Source organism: Diadema antillarum, unplaced genomic scaffold (assembly GCF_040938485.1).
Source record: "Diadema antillarum isolate AM-2024a unplaced genomic scaffold, OU_Dant_1.0 seq00000059_RagTag, whole genome shotgun sequence".
NCBI lineage: Eukaryota > Metazoa > Echinodermata > Echinoidea > Diadematoida > Diadematidae > Diadema > Diadema antillarum.
In genome coordinates, this window is record NW_027271164.1 from 2,797,333 (window position 1) to 2,821,049 (window position 23,717).

The 23,717-nt window shown below is 37.4% G+C and overlaps 1 protein-coding gene across 1 annotated transcript in view; it reads right to left on the reverse strand.

The window, feature by feature from the left end:
- LOC139725769 (cilia- and flagella-associated protein 337-like) overlaps positions 1-23,717 on the reverse strand; it is a 73,313-nt gene continuing 49,596 nt past the window's right edge. The window contains exons 23-31 of the mRNA XM_071636851.1: positions 23,218-23,380; positions 20,846-20,980; positions 17,828-17,979; positions 14,102-14,164; positions 12,050-12,191; positions 11,171-11,289; positions 8,874-8,909; positions 1,349-1,487; positions 1-339 (exon numbers count right to left, since the gene is read on the reverse strand). Of these exons, the coding sequence (XP_071492952.1) occupies positions 71-339; positions 1,349-1,487; positions 8,874-8,909; positions 11,171-11,289; positions 12,050-12,191; positions 14,102-14,164; positions 17,828-17,979; positions 20,846-20,980; positions 23,218-23,380 (1,218 nt within the window). The 3' untranslated portion in view covers positions 1-70. The remainder of the gene's footprint in view (positions 340-1,348; positions 1,488-8,873; positions 8,910-11,170; positions 11,290-12,049; positions 12,192-14,101; positions 14,165-17,827; positions 17,980-20,845; positions 20,981-23,217; positions 23,381-23,717) is intronic.

Consider the following 23,717-nt stretch of genomic DNA (forward strand, 5'->3'; position numbering starts at 1 on the left):
CATTAACCTCTCTGCAATGAAAAAGAAGTTAAAATGGTTGATGACAATGTCTTGATGTGGGTGCTGATCTTCAAACATTGCCCATACTCTGTGACATCTTTTCAGCACTCTTTTTTCTCACCACTTCCTGTAGAGGGGAGAGTCTAAAGGGGCGAACAGTCTTGGGAATGCTGGAAGTCGATGATAAGACATTCCACACTCGGCTGCCACTCCTCTTATCTTTGGCTTTAGATCCAAGCTGTCCCTCCAACAAGAATCGATGTTTGAGTTTCATCTCTGCTTCATAGTCTAGGATGTACTTTGGGAACAGGGAGCGCTCATCAAAAGAATTCTTCAGCTCTTTGGATAGAGGGTGAAAAACAAAAATTAACTGCAAATAAAAATATTGTGCTGTGCAACAACACCTGCTTCAACACAAACTGGTCCAAATGCATGCTGTGCAACATAATACATAATAAAGGCTGCTGTAAGCTTGAGGAATAAACACATTTACGTAAGGAATGGTGTAATATTTTGTCTCTGTTCATACTGTTTGACATACAATACGTAACAGCTATGCTCACTTGACTATACGTTTTACAATTAATTTCCTTGTAAAATTTAGTCAACTTCAAATATGAAGTTTCTGCAGTGGAGTTATTACACAATGAATCAATTCTAATGACATTTGGATACCCTAAAATACTTTTTAAAGTGCTTCAGTGATTTCTTCCAGTATCCCTACTTTGTTTCATTTGATTTCCAATTTATTTATCTAATGTAATTGCTCAAGAAGATATGAATGCTTGTAAGCAAGCAAGACACCTCTGCAGAACTACAATAGGTAAGCACTATGAAATCAAATTTGTCTATATACTTGTATATCTGTTGGATTCTATTATTGAATTCATGGTTAGAATGTTACATTTCTTGGCCAAACTACAAGTACGTTGTTAGCATCAGCTTTAGGCCATTCCTTGAAATATAGAATTCGAGGAATATTTTGAGATTCCACAGTTGCACAGATGATAATTTGAACTAGACTTTGACACATGCTTTTTTGATACAACAATCCATTTCTCAACATGATTTAGAGAATTCAAGTGACAGGATAACTTTGTGTATTTTTTTAACTGCTTTTCATTAGAGATCACAATTGAGATTACTTAAAAAACATTCTTCTCTGAATCAATTACTTTTCAGAGCAATCATGAATAATAATGAAACTCATTAAACAGTCACATCAAGTACCAAATGATACCAGACCACGGAACAGGAGACATCACTGAAGCACACATTATCTCTTTCAAGACCTTATTCCATTATCATCATTTAATATAAAGCTGAAAGGTTAATATCAACAGCTCACCTGGACTTGAACCTTTGTTCTGGAGGATATCTGACCCAGTTTCTGCCTCCTCAGCTGACCTAAAATACTTGTGAGGATGAGCGATAAAGTCAGGCTTCTGTAGAGTTCCAACTTCATCCAACTGAGATACTCCTAGGGCCTGAGTACAAACACAGAATCATTTGATTTAAAAAAAAAAAAAAATGATATCAACAAGGGTGCCTAAACCCCCCTCCCCCATTAACCAACTGTGCTGAAAGCTTTGATTGCCTTGAAACTGTCATGTGTGAAAAGGCCTAAAATTTTATACCCATCATTCATAAAGCATACAAGTCATGTGCTGTGTGATGCCTCTCTTTTCGAATGCTTAAAAAGAAAATAAAAAGTGTTGACAATTTCATTTAAGACTGCTATTTATGTCACACATCATTATCTTATATGTATGAAAAGACAGAATCTTCAGTATGCATTTCATAGAGTCATAAAATGTGGAATAAAGTGTAAATGTAACCACGTGTCACAAAACAATAAAGAAAGTTGTAAACCCTATTCGAATGAGACTCAAACTATGTGGGTGAAATGGGTCAATTTTTACTTTTTTATATTTTCTGAAAAAGCAAATCTTCTTCTACATAATTTTGATGTCTGGAATTGTAAATGAATGGGATTCCCCCCCCCCCCCCCAAGTTTTTCTAGAACATCATATTTGTAGAATAGTGTGACTGGGTACCCTCTACATACTCTTCACTTTCAACTCTAATAACTTTGAAAAGCTGCCTTAGAAGTTAGTAGTAGTCATGAATAAAATATGATAATAGCGTGTGCTAAATTTCAGTTTAATCTGATTATCCCTTTATTTTGGTTGCTTTACAGTTTCATATCCTGTTTTATGTCCCATTCATTGAACGGAGCACAGCTTGGTGAGATTAAGCACTTAAGTAGACCCAAATCTTCAAAGCCTCTTTTTTTTTCAGGAAATACTTTTTTTTTCTTTTTTTTTTTCAGAGTGCATAGCTGTGTTTTTTTCCCATTACATTGTATTTAGCTACATTACGAAAGCCCATTTGCATTGGGTTATACATCATATCAAATCTGAGCGTCTACTCTTTCAGAATCTGCCTGAATAAAAAAATCCATGTCCGGCGACTTTGTGGTGGTTTTGAGATGCAAGTTTATAAACACCTGGGCCCAAATTCACGAAGGGGGTACAAATGAAACCATGGTTCAAACCATGGACAAAAACCATGGAGCGCCAAGTCATTTCGTCGATGAAATGATTATTTTGTAACGAAATAACAACATTTTGTAACTAACTGAACATTTCGTCCACGAAATGGTCATTTTAGCGACAATATGACCAATTTCGTAATGAAATATTCCATGCGACACTTGGCGCCCCATGATTTTTGTCCATGGTTTAAACCATGGTTTCCTTTGTACTACCTTCATGAATTTGGGCCCTGGTGTACTGGCCAGAAGAACTTGATGCACCGTGTGCAATACATGCATACTTGCTACACTAAAGTTGTCTGATCCTCTCGCGATTAATAACTAAATCTACATTATGAAACTAAACTGTACATGTACATAAGAAAATCACACCACAAAATCATAATTTGTTATAACAGAAATTCACACCCCCCCCCAAAAAAACCCACACAACAACAAAACAAAAACCATTAAGCATAGATGTGGTTCATGTAGACATTATTTTGTCTCTTAAAGTCATGTAGAAGTATGGCTGTTCATCATATCAAGAATTTCTGTAATGCCACTTAATCTCAAGACACATGCAAGATGATTAGTTTTCAGAAATATACCTGAATAATTACAATGAGTCATGTAAACTAATACAATGAAAAAAAGTGGATTTACATGACATCATGGGTTTATGTACATAGTTCATGCTTTCCTGTTCTCCACTCTATCCCTTATTGTATAAGATGCTTAACTGATAAGACAGGAAAGTGCGCTAATCCTGTACAAAACAAATAGACAGCGCGCGGTCCTCAAGCGTATTACGCACGTCACCTGAGACTACTAAAAGACAGCACGTCTCAGGTGATGTGCGTCTTTGCCTGAGACGCGCTGTCTTTGAAGTAGTTGTTGTTTATCAAGCGTCTTTGAGGGAGTGTAGCCTGAACATTATTTTTAGATCACGTTGTTGCCAAATTTTTACCTCCACGAAATAATCCTTATTACTTTAAAATCTCGTTCTTCAAAATAATCCTCTTAATCTAAAAAAAGGCAACGACTATAATTTTTAAATCTTTTTAAGATGATAAATATACCACTACCTTTGGAAATGAATGATGTTTCTAGGTGTACTGAGTTTGTACTTATAGCTCTCTTTTGGATCGTTACGTAGGGTAGCCATTTTGTGTCCATTTTTATCTCGCGCCTTCGTATCTTGTTATCTCTACTATCTTTGTTGTACACTGTAGATATGACTTAAATGCAGCATTTGCATCTAGAGGAATCACACGGCACAAACTTCAAAGATTTCAGCTAACATCTGATGAAGAGGAGGGTGCAAAACTCTGTGAGATGATGTGTTAATAGGCATTTTGGAAAACAGGCTAATGATTTCAAACATTTTAACTTTTTGTGCATTGATCAAAGTAACAACAGCTAATGGTGTCAGCACAAAGTGCAATATACAAGCATGTACATACATTATGCTTACAATGAGACTTTTAACAAAATCTTTTCATGATTTTCATATACATTGTATTATGATTGTCAACACATAGATTGTCTTCTGTATATCAATACACTTAAAGGAACTGAAAATTACAGCACATTTTGACACTTATTCCATAGCTGTGGACTTGAAAATGAGGTCAGTAGAAAAAAAAAAGTCCTGTAAAAATACACACAATTGTAATTCAAGGCTGGTTTTCTGATACTGGACCGTAATTTTCAGCCAGCTTAGCCTCACCTCCTACACGTATAAGGTAAAAAAACACACACACACATACACACACACAAAAAAAAAAACCCACCCCAACTCATTGGTGTGATTGTCACATGACATCATTGATGTAACTCGAGACCAATTTGCCGCGTAGCCAATGTAACAACAGATATAGACGAGAATGTAAAATTGTTATCTTAGTATTGTCATACATTTTGGCATGGGATAGGTGCATGATTACATAAAATCTGATATGATTTGGATTAAAAAAAGAAGCATTTTTTTTTTTTTTTGGTTTTATTGAATTTACTGATTTTCTTAATGGACTAGTAGGAGAAAAGCTAAATTGGCCATCTGCAAAATGTAGCATCTGATCAGTCGTATCTTTGCCCAATCCACAGAAAGTCTAGTTTTGTATCTGATGTTTCATTTCATTTCATATAGGCCAATGGAAGCTACGTAGTTAAGATAGATTTTTACTTACAGTAGTTGGCACACTGCGTTGCAATTCATACTAGATGGGTATATGTACAGCAAATGACATGGCATTATCCTGTACACAATTTTGTCAGGCTTTTGACTGCATCCAAGTACGTCTAAGTCTGTATATGAATCTAGAACCTGAATAATTATCTCCACTTCCAGGAGAGTCTTATTCAAGTCATGACTTGAATCTTGAATTGAATCTTATACGTCTAGGTTTACAAGATGCCGTGGTTGTCACAACATTTATGCTAAAATAATGCTCAGGAAAGTCTGGTACATGAATTCAAACTGAAATCAGGGAGATGTGCCTCCCTGGTCATACAACTACATAAACCTACATAGCACATATACTTTGCAAATGCACTGTACATAAAAGTCTATCATTAAAAGCAGTATAGTAGCTGGCTTTTGCAGGCCCTTACAAAACAAACATCTAAAATGACAACAGACTTTCCATGCACGTGCGGTGAAGACACAAGTTCTTAGATGCCATTTCATGGTTGGTCCATTTAGGGAATCTATGATTTGTCTGTCGAGGAAATGAGTGGAAAATTCAATACAAGACAAGTGCCATAATGTGTCTCGCCCATTCGCATACAAGAAATTGTATGCGATGGGATATAACAGATAAAAAAAAAGAGATGTAACAGATAAAAAGAGATATAAAAGGGTAAAAATTTATGGCAAAAAAAACACACGGGTCATAAAAACTTAAAATCGGGCCCTTAAAGTTTGTTGACCCCTGCCTGTGACCTTTGACCTTGTGGTGACCATCAACTTCCCAAGGGACATCTACCATCTAAGTTTGGTAACAAACGGACCTATGGAAAAAGTTATGACCCATAACAGAAACGCGCCGTAGAAACTTAACATTGGGCTCTAAAAGTTCGTTGATCCCTGCTTGTGACCATTGACCTTGTGGTGACCATCCACTCCTCAAGGGACATCTACCATCCAAGTTTAGTCACAAATGGAGTTATGGATCAAAAGTTATGACCCATAATAGAAATGCGCCATAAAAACTTAACATTGGGCTCTAAAAGTTGGTTGACCCATGCTTGTGACCATTGACCTTGTGGTGACCATCCACTCCCCAAGGGGCATCTACCTTCCAAGTTTGGTCACAAATGGAGTTATGGATCAAAATTTATGACCCATAATAGAAATGCACCATAAAAACTTAACATTGGGCCCTAAATTTCATTGACCCCCGCCAGTGAGCTTTGACCTTTGACCTTGAGATGACCTTCATTTATGGTAAAATGTGAAACTCTGTATGACCCCTCTTCCCTCGAAGTTTGATTGCAATTGAAGTCCAGAGTAAAGAGTTATTGAAGTTTTTGTAGCATTACGGACGGACGGACGGACGACGGACGGACAACGGACGGACAGACGCCGCAGGCGATCCCTTAAGCCCTTTTTACACTTGTGTTTCTTCAGCCCGGACTTTCTCTGACCCAGGACTATCGTTAGTCCCGTACCAATTTTTTCAAATTTTTACACTCGCCAGTTAGTCCCGTACTATCTCTTGTCCGGGGCTAAGGAGGAAACTGACCTTTTTACACTCGTATTTCTTAGCCCCGGACTTCCAAACCACATGAATATTCATGATTACGCTGTATACTGTACACGTACACGCACGCACCGGCAGCACTTGATTACCTCGTTTCTGATTGGTCAGTGAGGGTCGGACTTCGTCTCCGTCGTTTAGCCCGGGATTATTTTTTCGTTCTGTTTACACTCACTTGCTTGGCACCGCAATTGCGGTGCTAACCCTGCTATTTTGCAGGGCCAGATAGTACGGGATTATCGGTGGGGCTAGCCCACTTTGGCAAAAACGAGTGTAAATAGGAAGTGGGGTAAGGATAGTCCCGTACCAACGGTGGGACTAAGGCCCCCCCTTAGCCCCACCGTTGGTACGGGACTAAGCAAAAATTTACAAGTGTAAAAAACCCTTTAGTCTCCCCTCACCTCCGGTGGGCTGGACAAAAACTACAAATATGACAACAACAACAACAAAAAATGCAGCGACCAAACCAGTCTATAGCGGCCAAAAACGGGAGACGAAAAGAGTGGCCTTTATAGACAGGTGGTCGCTATAGATAGATTATCCGGCTTTTGTGTGCAATGGCGTTATGCAGTCCGAAGTATTGGTTTCCATGTTGCATGCAACAGCTGACCTGACCAACCCTGTCGCCAAACCAGAAACCTCTGATTGGCTAAGCGTGTGCTGAGCAGCAGAGAACACATGCGCAGAAAGATGATCTAGTTGTGCATGTCCAGTATTATCTCATAAACTTGGTTGTCTGTTTGCTCTGATTTTGATATAACTACTAATTGCGCAAATAAAATTTCGCAGATAGTGAATCTACTGCATCTGGGGTATACAGGTTAGCAATTTGTTAATTGTTTGCATATTCGTGCTATAGTAGACTTGTGTCAGGAAATAATCATAACCATTTCCCATGATCAACTCAAACAGAAAAATACAAATATCTCTAGAGATACATCAGCATATCTGCCAAAAATGTATATGTAATATGACGCATCCATATCAGACATACAGTGTATATAGTCATGTATATGTGAAGTTTCAAGGGATTTGGTGGTAAAATATGGAAGATACGTGGAGGTGAACTTTTGCGATTTTTTTTTGTCCTTCCTTCGCACAGTACTTTAGATGACCGTTATGAAATCAAAAGCTTTAGTATCTTATCGCTGAGTTAACTGCATGGTATCGCCGGGCCTGTACATTTCACAAGCCAAAATGAACTGCATGCTTTTAGTTTCATGCTAGTTTCTGATCATGCAAATGTCCACTTTTACAGGATTTTTTTTTTTTTTTTTGCTCCTTATGCAAATCATATCTGATTTGAAGCAACATCTTAAACTTGGCCGAGACCAAAAGTGTAGTGAAGTGAACAAAATAATGTTCTTGCATTCTGTTGTATACCTGTTGTATACACAGGCTATGTGGTAAATTGGTCCTGAGTGTTCTGTTGATGACATCACATCAATCGTGGGCGGCATAACTAATTCTGTCTATGAAAGAAGGGGTGTTGCCAGGGCAATTAGCTATAAGTTGCCTATTCTGTAAAGTGGATTGATGGGATATGCCTCTTAAATACTGTGCATCCTCATATATATATATATATTGTATATATATGTTTCAAAAGAAAAGCTGCACAAAGAGCTGGATGACAACATCTAGGCCCTCTAGAAACATGCTCTGATCTCTTTAAAAAACAAAACAAAAAATGCAACATACATGAATGAGGAATATAATGGACTATGACAGACTAATTCATTAATCATTTTCAAGCCTTTTCTCAGTACTGGTACCAGCTTGCCCTGTAGATATCCTCAATGCCATTCCTTGCATTAATAAGATGTTTTGCCGATAAATTCACTGTTATATGTTGTTCTCTCCTAATGTTGATGAAAGAGGATCAATTATGAATGAAATATACAATGTATGACATTGATGCACTTGAATATAGGTAAATCAAATTAGTCTCGTAGCTGGTTTATCAGTCCCATGAAATACCAAGACACTTAAAGACCACAAATGTTTGACATCAGACATGTACAGAAACCAGGAACTGTACAAATATTCTCCACATGTTCATGAAAATAGAAATCATATGAAACTCCCTCCTGAAAATACGAAGAGGTTTATACATGATGTGAAGTTGGGTTAATAGGGTAGTAAGAGTAAACAACAACCAGAATTACAGTTTAGTAGCGAGGGAAATGATTTTCATATTATTACATCAACAACAAAAGACCAAAACATCTATATAAACATGTGACTATATTTAGGGGTGAAATAATCATTTTTCCGTTACAGCACTCAAAGTTTCAAAAAGAACATAACCATGCACACTGCATACATGCAATCATTCCATCATAAAGAATCACATTAGTATCCCAAAAGACATACCAAATAAAAATGGAAATTACAGTGACTGTAAAAGAATTGTTACAACAAGAAATAAAAGTAAGTTAAAAGTCATCCAAGGTACAACTGTGAGCAGAGGACAGAAAAAACAAAAACAAAAACCACCTACAACATATCACTTGATATCTTTCAGATATCAGTAATTACACATTCTGATATCAAACTCTCACACAATAATTTACCTGGGTCCACATAGGAGGCCTTAGTTTTTCTGTTGACTGATCAGGAAGAAGGAAATGTAAAACAATACACAAATTTCCTTTAATTTTGCATACTACAACAGTAGATCAAACGAGAAAACAATTACATCTATGGAAACTGTCACGAGAAATTCTACACTTCAAGCCACTAAGAGCTTTGAAAGAGGCTACTATTCAATCCATCAAGATGATGCAGCCCCAACTGGAACATCCCTCTGTTTTTTTTTTTCTTTTTTCCATTGACTAGGGTTAGGGCAAGTTTCTCTTTATTTATACATAACATCCATTTCATATGGGAAAACTCTTGTCAGTAATTTATGTCAACCATATTTTTCTCTTTTCAGTGACCAAAATATTCCCATCTAAGTTTTTGCAGGCATCAGCTGGTTTTGTAAGATCATAGACCTTGCTGGAAAGTCTTTTTCACTGACTAGACCATGCCCTTTTGATTCAACTATACGTCAGACACCTTCACTGCCATCTCTACAACTGCAAAGATTTTTTATATGAAATGTCTCAGGAAGAAGTCATCCGAGGTCAAGTCAATACCACAAGGTTTAAAGGTTTATGAAATGGTGACTATGGATCCTGATCAAAAGATTAGCTGAGAGCTATCACATGACCGGCCTTTTCATCCGCTGTAATGACCCAATTTTTTTACTAGGTATAAGTATACTAATAACTGGCACTAACAACAGCTCATCTGGGCAGCTCTATTGCCAGCACATCCTAAATACATTGCACTTGATTGTGTGTGGTTGCATTAGCTTGGAGTTGGTGCTGGCTTGAAAAATATGTTTTGATGCTTGGTGTAATGTGCATTTTTGGCAAAATATTGCTAAATACCCACATCGACATATTTTCCCCTTTGTAATAAAAATGCAATTGATGTGTGTACAGACATTCAACCTAAAGTGTTGTGTTTGACACCCAGATAAAAGGAAAGTAGAATTTCCATGTTGTCCTATCACATAAGCGAAACTAGGAATGTCGCTATGGCGACTGGTATGCATCTGCCATAATGCATGATTCTCCCAATATGTGTATAGTACAATGTCTTCACAATGTGTGAGAACTGTTTCACATAACTGGCAAAATATTGAAATGACAGGTTTGTTAGAAATGTCTTGAATGTTCACTTTCCTTGAACTAGGTTGGCTATAATTGTCTAAGAGTGCAGGTACATGTATTTGGGGAATTGAGTATTTTTACTTGACTTTTGACCGACCCATTTATAAGTTTATGCATTGAGCAATTTTTAAGGTATGAAGAAAAAGTGTAATTACGGTATAAAATATAATTTTTTCTTTTGCATCTTTGCCTGGCCTTTGACCCTTAACCTTTGACCTTCTGGCAGGAAATTTCCCAGAGAATCTCCACTAGGTAATACATGTTTGATATTAAGTTTTAAAAATAATCCTGCAAGCATTGCATATACTAGTGTATGAGGGAAATAATGAAATTTTGAGGAGTTGACCATGACCCTTGAACCCTGACTATTGACCCATAGCCCATAAATTCCCTAGATAATCCCTGCCAGTCAGTACATGCATATGTACCAAGTTCCATGAAGATACATTGAACCATTTGCGAGAAAAGTGACATTGCAACATTTTCACCTGACCTTTGACCTTATGACATGAAACTCTCTCTGGAGAATCTTTACACGTAGTACATGTCTACACTAATTTTCAAGAAAATACCTTTCGGCATTGCATACAAACTGTAGATATGGGGTTAATAGCACCATTTTTACCATTTGACCTTGACCTTTAGACCTTTGACCTCTTGCGATTTGTCTAAAAGTACTACTAATCTAATGGTCCCATCATATGTCACCCTTGAACCAAGTTTGGTGAAAGTTGCTTCATCCAGTTTTGATTATCACGTAAACAGATAAATTTTAGGATTTGACCATGACCTTTGACCTCTGTCTGATTTCACTCAAAAACTAATCAAGCAATCGTCCCATCAAACATAATCCTCAAAGTTTGGTGAAATTTACTTGATACAGTCCTTAGTTATTGTGTAAATGGATACAATTTCATGATTTGATCTTGACCTTTGGCCTTTAGCTGATTTCACCCAAAATCTAATCAAGCAATTGCCCCATTATACCTTATACTTGGACCAAGTTTGGTAAAATTCCAGTCAATATTACTCAAGTTATTGTGTAAACGAATGCGGACGGACGTACGTACGGACGGACAACCAGAAAACATAATGCCTCCAGCACCACTTCGTGGCGGAGGCATAAATAAAATAAAGAAGTGACTTACAGCATAAGGTCCTGCTGGTGGCTGGCCAGTTTTCTCCCAGGTCAGGTAAGGGAGGTCTGGAATGGTTCCTGGTTGTCGCCTCTCTCTTTTATTCATCCTCACTGCCTGATACTCTTTACCTATATAGCATGGCAAAAAATGGAATGTTCACATCCACACAATGCTTTTGTGTTTAGAATTATACTTGGGAACAGTACACTGATAATCATTTGTCAAAGTATATAATTGCAGGAACTTATAACATGTGATTATGCACCACAAAACCCACAAAAATGGCACATGCCAATTTCCTGGAGGGCCTGAAAATGTATCTTGTAAAGTATCAGCTATATATTAGCAAGTTTGCAATGAAAACAGGAATGCCGTAAAATAGTGTCCATTTGAACTGATATACATGTATATATATATATTCAATCACCCTAGCGGTAATCCCTGCCAAGTTTGGTGGAAATCTGACCATGCAGTTTTGCAGAAGAATATGAAAATGTAAAAACGCTTACACATGATGGACGCCGCACGATGAATATCTCAAGAGCTCTTATGAGCCTTGGCTCAGGCGAGGTAAAATTGTTATATAAAAAAATACTTAAATGAAATAACAACTCTTCGTCCCTTTCTTGTGTGCATCCCTTGTCAGAGTTACATGAATTGATTTTAGATCATAAAATCTTTCCCTTTACACACACTACTTGTAGTTGATCTTTTTCTGTAAACTGTTTTTCATGCTATATCATCTTCAAGATGAATGAAAGCAAACCTTTTCAAGTACTCTTGTATGACTGATGTTAATTCATTTATCAACAGAGGCTACAGTAATGTGATTTGTGATAATGTGAATGTGATACTCATGGCACTAAATTACAATTGTCTCCTGCATACCTAGTCTTGTGCTTTCCCAAGTGTTGACTTTCTGCAGCGGGTCAAAGTCAACCAGATTGTCCGTTTCCATGTCTTCTTCATCCTTTTTGTCTGAGCTGTCAATATCCATTCCATCTGCTTCATGACAAGATTCTGTAGGGTCCTTTAAAACAGAAAGCAATAGAAAATATATCTTTCGGTGGAACACACATTTCTCTGTATGATCGTAAAATCTTATGCCAGGTGTACATATTCCCAGTGGCGACAATAGCCCTGTTCTCCTGAAATGTAGTGAGCCATGGGATTTTGGCTATTTGTTTCCTCCACGTTCAAGGTTTGTCAGGTCTTGCTATGATTCCTCATGGTCTATCGTGGTATTCAAGACAGGCTGTGAGGTAAAGAGCCTGCTGAGTCCTGGAAGGATGAAATGTGCACCATGTTTCGGTCCAAGGTTTACCACGGATGCCGATATGTTCCCTCCTGGCTTGTCAGGTTCTGATGGGGTCTTTCATTTTTTCTCATGTTTTGATCAAGGTCTGACACTTTCTTCACATTCTGTCAAAGTATACTATGAACAAAAAGTATATGCTGGGCAGCTGTGTAGCATGTTTGTGCCCAAGGTACCAAAAAGGCCTCCCAAGGAATAGCATTCACAGTACAGTCAAACCTGTCTGTAGCAGCCACCCAAGGGAGACAAAAAAAAAGAAGAAGCTGTTGTAGACAGGTGGCTGCTGCAGACAGGGTTGTTAACATGGCTTTTCTCTTGGGGGATTGTGTCTAGTGGTCGCATACGGCAGGTGGTCGCTATAGACGGTGGTCGCTATAGACAGGTTTGACTGTATCCTGAGACTTCAAAGAGACAACATCATGAATGCCTTAAAGATGAATAAGATTTTGCATTGGTCTGTTTGCTGGTTGCATACATCCAAATCATTGGGAGGACTTTTGTACATCTTAGCTTCTTTGGTGGCATAATTTAGCCTTCTCTTTTCATATCAGCTGTAGCTATAGGTCTTGTCTCTTCATGTTGTAGATGCAGAAATGTATTTCCTACTGCTCAGACTTGAATGAAGTTCCCCTGCCCGGAACAGTTTTTATATTCACTCCCAGACCATGTGCCTAATGTTAGACCAAAGTAGGCAATGCACTGTACACTGTCATATGACGGGACAGAACAAGATTGAATGCGATGAAACAGCTATCATAAAAGATGACAAAACAGGACAAAATGCACACTGAACGTGGCAGAACATGATAAAATTTCAAAGGACTGTGAGATGCCAGGAAACACACATATTTTCCCTCTAGTTACGGGCCGTCTCCAGTTTTGCTACGGCCTATTGTGTGCTATCACGTATTGTTGCATTCATCCATTCTAGGTTTCTCATCTGCATCATGACTGACAAGGCAAATTTTGGGAGAGTTTGAAAATCTGTCCTGACATATACAGCAATCATGGCCTGTCAGGTTTGCCTGTCCCATCCCCCTGCTTTGTGTACACTGGTATGTCCATCCCATTTTGTCCACAGTGGTCTGAAATTCGATTGCTGTGCCCGCCAGGAACATAATGTAAATGTAGCATATCTTCAAGATCTTGAATAATGAAAACAGCTTAGGCCCAATAATGGTCATGATGACTGTGTTCAATACACTGAATGACTTATTTCTAATGCATAACACCACTGATGTATTTAGCACGAAGTGACTGTTTTGCTTTCCACTGTAAGTCACACAAATTACTAAAGGAACTTATCCACCATGGTACTCTTTATACAAAAAAACAAAAAAACAAAAACAGAAATCTAAAGAATAAAAAAAGAGTACCTTCTCAGCAAACCAACTTAACACTGCAATACATCAGATATATATGTAGGTACATGTATTTCAAAACTATTAATGTTGCTTTTGTTTATGTCTTTAGATCTGATATAACTGGTGCCATTATGAAATGGTATAGTCATATCACTTGAATGAAATATCACTGATTTACCATAATCAGTTTGATTTGTCAAAAAGTGTGAATATCTGAAAAGGGCAAAATTCTGGAGATTGCAACATCTGGCAGATAGATACCTGAAGATCACTTTCGCTTGGCACAGGTGGTGGAATGTATGGCTCAATCTTCCAGTGATCTTCCTGCAGAAATAAATAGAGTTTTTTTTCTGATTAGATAATTTACGTTCTTAACACATCTGGTAGCATGTAACAAAGGATGAATACATACATGGTGTCCACTGTGGTGTCATATCCTCTCTTGTCTCTGGGTTCTAGTTTGGCTATCCTACCATGCATTAATTAAGTGAAGTATTGAAGGCAAACCACCTACATTTTCCACTAAAGCTTCTTGTGGGATAAATTTCATGGTTGCTTTTCACACTCACAAATGCAATCAAATTAATGAAATCTTTCTGCTTCTCAAACTCCTGAAGCAAAGAGTGACAAAAGAAATCAATGTAAGATTCTATTATACAGTTTGAGACAATCAATTTCATAGCCACTCTTTTTTGTTTGGTGGGTTATGCTTTGTCTCCACTAAACACAGGGGTGATGTTTACCACACTCCATGCTTGGAAATATTTCTGGTTGACAGAGACAAGGAGAAATCATGCTAGAGTAAGGGAGCAACATTTAATGAGATTTACTTCATGGTGGTGGTTGTGATGCCATCAGGCCTGAGTACTGAACTTCTTAACACCCTTATGAAGGCAAAATAGCTATCAAGGCTTGTATACCACAACTTTCTCAGAGGAGGGTATGAAAGGTTACATTTGAGTGGATGTGCTGATAGGGAAACAGCATGTAAAAAGGCTACCTTTCTATTTCTTTGGGAAAATACAGCCAATCAATCATTCCAAGTAGCTTCAATGTTTCCCAAATCTTTAATGCTATACCTCCATACTGAATTTGAATAAAGTCCATCAAGAAACATGGTCAGTATCATGCACACAAATGTGACATGGTGGAGGTGTAGCACTACTCAATCCACAGCATCCTCTGGTACATACACCAGGGAATGAAACTAGCACCTTCACTAAATTCTTTATCCATAACTTGCCATAGTATGCAATATGTTACCACTGACTATGATGCCATTTGGTTTAATAGTATTCTATGTTTTTATCAAATTGCATGATAAATTACACTCATCTTTCTCAATGAGCAGGTTAAGATAAGGTGCAGTATTGAAATTTGTATTGTAAAGATGGCCTGATTTGATGCAGCCAGCAGTAAAAACATGTTGTGTCATGCACAAGACATGTATAGTAAAAGGTGTAGATGCAGCATAAACAAAATCTATTCAATCTTTCACTCCACACCATGGTCCTCAAACCAAATTCAAATTCTTTCTTTATGTAGTACAACCAGTAAAAAGGAATAGTGTGACAAGATGAGATAAAACCTGGAAAAGCCAGAGGCTTGAAAAATCTGTGTCTTTCAAGTTCACATGTTTCCTTCCTCCTTGTAACACAAGTGGTTAACCATTTAGATGGTAATCCTCTGATATTAGAACAAGGAAAAGTAGAATTTACGCGGTGCGTAATATATGTCCCCGCCGGAAGTAGCATTTTGTAGCAAAATGTACAATACAGGTCACAAATCAAGGTCAAAGGTCAAAGAAGTCAAAGGTCAAAATTCTGTGTAAAAGTTTTGAAGCCCTCACCTAGTGCCATCACATAAAGCAAACGGAATCGAAATCGGGTTAGAAATGGCAAAGGAGTAGCATCTTGTAGCAAAATGTACAATACAGGTAAAAAATCAAGGTCAATGGTCAAAGAAGTCAAAGGTCAAAATTCTGTGAAGAAGTTTTGAAGTCCTTACCTATTGCCATCACATAAAGCAAACAGAATCACAAGGAAATGTAGAAATTACGCGGTGCGTAATATATGTCCCCGCCGGAAGTAGCATTTAGTAGCAAAATGTACAATATAGGTAAAAAAATCAAGGTCAAAGGTCAAAGAAGTCAAAGGTCAAAATTCTGTGTAGAAGTTTTGAAGCCCTCACCTAGTGCCATCACATAAAGCAAATGGAATCGAAATCGGGTTAGAAATGGCGATGGAGTAGCATTTTGTAGCCAATGTACAATATAGGTCAAAAATCAAGGTCAAAGGTAAAAGAAGTCAAAGGTCACAATTCTGTGTAGAAGTTTTGAAGCCCTCACCTAGTGCCATCACATAAAGCAAACGGAATCGAAATCGGGTTAGAAATGGCGAAGGAGTAGCATTTGGTAGCAAAATGTACAATATAGGTCAAAAATCAAGGTCAACGGTCAAAGAAGTCAAAGGTCAAAATTCTGTGTGGAAGTTTTGAAGCCCTTACCTAGTGCCATCACATAAAGCAAACGGAATCGAAATCGGGTTAGAAATGGCGAAGGAGTAGCATTTTGTAGCCAATGTACAATATAGGTAAAAAATCAAGGTCAAAGGTCAAAGAAGTCAAAGGTCTAAATTCTGTGTGGAAGTTTTGAAGCCCTCACCTAGTGCCATCACATAAAGCAAACGGAATCAAAATCGGGTTAGAAATGGCGAAGGAGTAGCATTTTGAAGCAAAATGTACAATATAGGTCAAAGGTCAAGGTCAAAGGTCACAACTGAAATTCTGTGTAGAAGTTTCAAAGCTCCCATGTAGTGCTATCATATAAAGCAAACAGAATCAAAATCGGGTTAGAAATAGGGAAGGAGTAGCATTTTGAAGCAAAATGTACAATATAGGTCAAAGGTCAAGGTCAAAGGTCACAACTGAAATTCTGTGTAGAAGTTTCAAAGCTCCCTTGTAGTGCTATCATATAAAGCAAACAGAATCAAAATTGGCTCATAAATGACAGAGAAGTAGCAAATTGAACATTTTGATCACACACAGACGCACAGACGGACGGACAGACGGACGGACAGATGGACGGACACACAGACACACACACGTACGGAGCCAGTTTCATAGTCCCCTGCTCGAACTCGTTCGGCGGGGACAAAAATCGGGTTAGAAATGGTGAAGGAGTAGCATTTTGTAGCCAATGTACAATATAGGTCAAAAATCAAGGTCAAAGGTCAAAGAAGTCAAAGGTCAAAATTCTGTGTAGAAGTTTTGAAGCCCTCACCTAGTGCCATCGCTTAAAGCAAACGGAATCGAAATCGGGTTAGAAATGGCGAAGGAGTAGCATTTTGTAGTAAAATGTACAATACAGGTCAAAAAATCAAGGTCAAAGGTCAAAGAAGTCAAAGGTAAAAATTCTGTGTAGAAGTTTTGAAGCCCTCAACTAGTGCCATCACATAAAGCAAACGGAATCGAAATCGGGTTAGAAATGGCGAAGGAGTAGCATTTTGTAGCAAAATGTACAATATAGGTCAAAGGTCAAGGTCAAAGGTCACAACTGAAATTCTCTGTAGAAGTTTCAAAGCTCCCACGTAGTGCTATCATATAAAGCAAACAGAATCAAAATTGGCTCATAAATGACAGAGAAGTAGCAAATTGAAGATTTTGATCACACACGGACGCACACACGGACACACGGACGGACACACGGACACACACACGGACACACACACGTACGGAGCCCGTTTCATAGTCCCCTGCTCGAACTCGTTCGGCGGGGACAATGATGTAACCTATACAAAAAATGCAATGATTTAAAAAAAAATCAAGATAATGCTAAAAGCACTTCTTTCTGTGGTCTATGAATAATGGTCCTTGGTAACAAAGATGATAAGATGATATTATCAATATTTTCTTCCAGTAGTTATTACACTTTTCAGTCTGTAAAATCCAAATCATCTCAATCTTGGAATTCAAGAGTTCATGAATTACCTGTCCAAATGCTCCTATGTGGTTGCCATAGATATCTGTGAGCTGTACGCTGCAGTCAGCAGATGCAGAAATGATCAGCAATCGATCATTGCGTTCACAAAAACACAGATGGTTGATGCTATCAGTATGAAGGTGCCATGACGACAGAAGGGCTGGATGAAAAAAAAAAAGTATACTGCAACTGTACGCTTGACCCACAAGTGAGGAAGATATCAAACAAAGTATTTCAAATCATTTGCATATGATGCATGTATTGCTGGGCTGAGGACATTAGCTATATCCAAAGTTAGGAGAAAACTAACAGGCAGCAAGCTGAGTTGAAATACTTACAATGCACTGCACATATCATTCCCATAATTAAAGCCTATGTAATGCCACAGATACTAGTACTCCCACCATGTGATATTTTTTTTTTCTGAAGTGCAGTGCAATGGTAATATGATACTAATGATATATAGTGCTGAAAGGTGATTTGATATCAGTGCAATCTCTGTTTGTTTTATTTTTCAAAGATATGAACTGTTGTATTTTCGTTTTTTCATATATGGTACTACACATCCGCTGATTTAATGTTGTTTTTTTATTCATTATGTTGCATGTGGAAATTTATTCTGCTCTAGCCATAGTACATGTATATTGTCTGTTTTTGAATGTCTGCATCTATACAATGTATGTATGTTTACAGCAATAGCACCACATGTGTATCCAGTTTTAATCTTGTGTAAATGTAATGTGTAATTATAGGACTGTAAGGAATACGCTTTGTATGATATTGGTATGACTGAATAATTTAATAGGTTTTTTTAACTTTTTGATTTTTTCTTGGATTGTGAATGTTCTGTAATCATGCATGTACGTATTTTTATTCTGTACGCATGACATTATTAGTCTGCGGACTAACTGTTATGCTTCTTTTGATTTGAAATAAAACCGAATTGAATAGAAAGCATCCAATGGCAGATGCATGTGTAGGTCATGTGACCATACATAACTGTACACTGATTTCAGAACAACATGTTCTTAGCACACTTGTTACACAATATACTCTCGAGTCGACTGCTATTCCAATACAACAGACACTACACACAATGCATGAATTGAGTACAGTTCATGTCCTGTTCACACAGCATTGTCTACTTACACGTAAGTAAACCACAAGCAATATCATGTACAGTTGAACCTCTCTTATCCGGCCTCCCTTTATCCGGATCTCTCTAGTATACGGACGCAATCTCGCTGTGATTTTTTTTAAAAATGATTACGGGAGGAAAGGGGGATTCCCAACTCCTTGAGGACTCCTACACAAACACACATGAATCACATATACTTGATACATTTCCTAATAATTATTTAGGTAAATCATCCCAAGAATTTATAAAAGAAAATGATTTCATTCTTGCAAACACCAACCTCTATTTTGGGGTCTGTTACTGAGTGTAACAATGAAAAGGTTGCAGTATACACATTACTACATGTGGTACTACAATAGGCTACATCAGTACATGTGTATGTACGCCCTATGTACATGTATAAAGCATTGAGTCTCTCGTATCCGGCCAAATCCCTTATCCGGATGAGCCCTTGTCCCGACTTGTTCGGATACGAGAGGTTCAACTGCATGCATTTCATGTGATCTACATTACACTGTAGTTGCAGTCAGTCAAAAAAAAAACAACAAACAATAAAATCAACTAGTAGTCTAATGGATGGGATATTTATATGTTGTTGCTGTTGTTTTTGTTGGTGCTGTTATTATTATTATTATTATTATTATTATTATTATTATTATCTTAATAATTTTATTATCATTATTATTATCATTATCATTATTAATAATACTATTATTAAGTACACTGGCTTTGACCTGTCATCATTTTTCACACTATCATTTAATGAATATAATAGTCTTTCTTTTTCAACCCTTCTTATCATATCATTTCCCCAATTAGCTACTGTCCATAAAGTTACAGCTGAAAATGGTAATTTTTTAGTCATTATTTGGTAACCTTTGACCTTTGACAATGAGTGATTCAGTTTAACATCTTCATCCCATTTACAGCAGCATACCTGGGGCAGGATGAAGGAAAATCCAATATGCAATTACAAGATGTGGGACGCACAGACAGACAGATGGACAATTAAAAAATATAATGCCTCAGGCATAGTTTACGGCAGAGACATAATGACATAAAGTTTCAAACTCATGATGTCAAGTCAATCAAGCTACAAGGGAATTTACACTGGTACAAACTATTTGAGGTACAGTGCAGTTCTCACATTCTAAAACCCATACCCGTACACTACATTGCCTCGAGGAACTCACAGTTGTGCATTGTAGTGTGACAATGTATCACAAAACCCATAAGCAGTTGCCAGATACAATTTTTTGCTCAGGTTAAATTTAGATTTTCGGCTTCATAAAGTACAGGTGTATCTCACTTGTAAAAATTGGTTGCATACAACCCACCAAAACAAATAACTGAAAATCAGATATGTAAGAGTGCTACCTCCGTATCATGGGACTATGAAGGATCTGTTCAAGTAGGCCTATACCGAATGACCCTCTATTTGTGTGTGGAACAACATGGGATATAAAAACTCAAAATAAATACTTTCATTCATCATTTACTTCCAAATCTTGAGATAGAACAGGGTATCTCTGTCAAAACAACATAACAACCCCAAAACCAAGTTGAAACAAATGCATAATTTCAGGCCTACCTGAAAATCAACCACAGTGACCATGTGTGGGTTTTGTGGGGCAAGGTCAAATAGAATAAAAAATGCACGAAACAAGCACACAGATTGTGAAGTAGCAAAGTAACTGAAAGTAATGGAAGTAACATAGAACAACACAATGGCTGTTGGAGGTTAAGATAAGTGTTTTCAAAGTCTGTAATTAATATGATACATCATGACCACAAGAAAACAGTAGTAGTGGGTGTATAGGTCAATGTATTAAAATTGATTCGAAGTGATAGACATTAAAACTTTGGGTGTAGAGACTTAAAGACTTACGCGGTGGTGTGTTTGTGATGCTCTCAGGTTGGTGCAAACAATACTCTTGGATCTTCCAGACTTTGATGGTGCCTTCACTGTCACCTGTTACTAAATAGTGACTGTCAGAACTCACTGCCATGACTATGTGCCCAACTGCAATAAAAAAAAAACAAAAACCACAAACAGCAAATGATCACTTACATTGTAGTGCCAAACAGTTACCAGCATATTTTGTGTTCCCTTGGTTTGTATTTCTAATCACTTCCTGCCAATAACTATACCTGAAACAGATACAGTGTATATGATGTGTGGTGAGGTAAAGTTCAACAGAATGACAACAATAAACACAGAATATTATGTATTTATACATATTGACAATATTCAATTTGCAATTGAAATTGTATGTATCTATATGTTTTTGTATAATCTTTCAATATTTTGAGCACACAGGGACATATGCACTATGAGATATGCGCTACAGTGTGTATAAGTACTGTTATTTTATTATTATTATTATTATTATTATTATTGTTGTTGTTATTATTATTACTATTATAATTATCATATAAAGTAAAGTTTCACATCATTGGCAAGAAACTGAAATGGCATGCACCAAAGTTTTACAGCAATACTTTAGGACACTATATTTGAAAAAAAAAAAATTGAAGATAAAACAAAGAGCCAATTATGTGAAATGACTTTTTAAAAATATATGAACAGGAAAACACATGCATATACACATTTATGAATTCTTTTAAACCAGAAAGCTTGTGTTAATCCACATAGTAAAGTGAGACAACCATAACCGTGAAAGACTGATTCATAAAATCAAAAGAAGGAAAAGACAATGAATTTACCTACTGGTATGATATATTAGGGAGCATGATTAACTAGAAATGTCGCTATGGCGACTGATGCCTCCGCTATAATGCATGATTCTCCCAATAGGTGTACAGTACAATGTCTTCACAATGTGTGATGACAGTTTCACATAACTGGCAAAATATCTAATGAACAGGTTTGTCAGAATATCTTGAATGTTCACTTTCCACGAACTGGGTTTGCTATAATTGTCTACTAAAGAGTGCAGGTACATATTTGGTGAATTGAAAATTTTTACTTGACTTCTGACCGACCTTACTATAAGTTTATGCATTGAGTATAATTTTCAAGGTATGAAGAAAGAGTGTAATTACAGTACAAAATATGTCCTTTTTTTTCATTTAAACCTGACCTATGACCCTTAACCTTTGACCTCTGACCTTCTGGCTAGAAATTTCCAAGAGAATCTCCATTAACCCGTTGAGGACGAGTCCCGAGTATATTCGGGCAAGCGTATATGGGAAATGCATGTTGTAGCAAAATCAACCCGTCCTCAACGGGTTAAGTATATATATACATGTACATATGTTAAATTTTAAAACTAATAATGCAATCATTGCATATACTAGTATATGAGGGAAATATTAACATTTTGAGGAGTTGACCTTGACCTTTGACCCCTGACTATTGACCCATGACCCCTAAATTCCCTAGATAATCCCTGCCAGTCAGTACATGCATATGTACTAAGTTCCATGAAGATACATTGAACTATTTGCGAGAAAAGTGATATTGCAATATTTTCATCTAACCTTTGACCTTTTGACCTTTGACCTTATGACATGAAACTCTCTCTGAATAATCTTTACGCAGTAGTACATGTCTACACTAAGTTTCAAGAAAATAACTGCGGGCATTGCATAGATATGGGGGAAATAGCAATATTTTCAGCATTTGACCTTGACCTTTTGACCTTTGACCTCTTGCCAATGTCACTAAAATCTACTCAACTAATTGTCCCATCATACATCATCCTTGGACCAAATTTGGTGAAAGCTGCTTCATCCAGTTTTGAGTTATCACGTAAACAGATAAATTTGAGGATTTGACCTTGATCTTTGACCTTTGACCTCTGTCCGATTTCACTGAAAAACTAATCAAGTAATTGCCCCATCATACATCATCCTCCAAGAAAGTTTGGTGAAATTTGCTCCATCCAGTCTTGAGTTATCGCGTAAACGGATACAATTTCATGATTTGACCTTGACCTTTGACCTTTAGCTGATTTCACCCAAAATCTAATCAACTCATTGCCCCATCATACTTCATACTTGGGCCAAATTTGGTAAATTTCCAGTAAATATTACTCAAGTTATCGCGTAAACGAAAGCGGACGGACGGACAGACGGACGTACGGGCGGACGGACGGACAGACGGACGTACGGACGGACGGACGTACGGACGGACGGACAACCCGAAAACATAATGCCTCCGGCACCACTTCGTGGCGGAGGCATGAAAACAAAGTTAGACATAAAGATACAGGGATATATCTTATGCTAACATACCATGTTGGTGAGCCACAAATTCTGCCAGCAGCAAGTTTTTACTAGAGTTCCAGAAGCGCACCCAACCATTGCCACCACATGATACCAAGTTGGCTCCACCACCTGCAGACAAATGCTTGCGGCCCTCAAGAAACACGAGTCGTTTGATGAAGTAATCATTCACCTGGGAAAGGTGTGTAACAATCATCACAATAAAAAACTGGCACATCTGTGTATTAGAATGAAAAATTCTCATGCAGAAAAGTCAAATGTGGGAGACATACCAAAAATTCTCGGCCCCGATATAAGGTCTTTATCTCACAAAGACCTACTTTTCCCCCACTTCCTATTCAAAAGGAAGTCAGAGCTTTGTATGGAGAATGCTGCAATGTACATTGTAATGAACTCTGTTCATCAATAATATTTTCTGTATGATCACAATATGACTATATGTGATGCAGGCATGATGTGTGTAGAAACCCTGGACAATGTTCCAATATTCAAGATCAATCATGACTTGC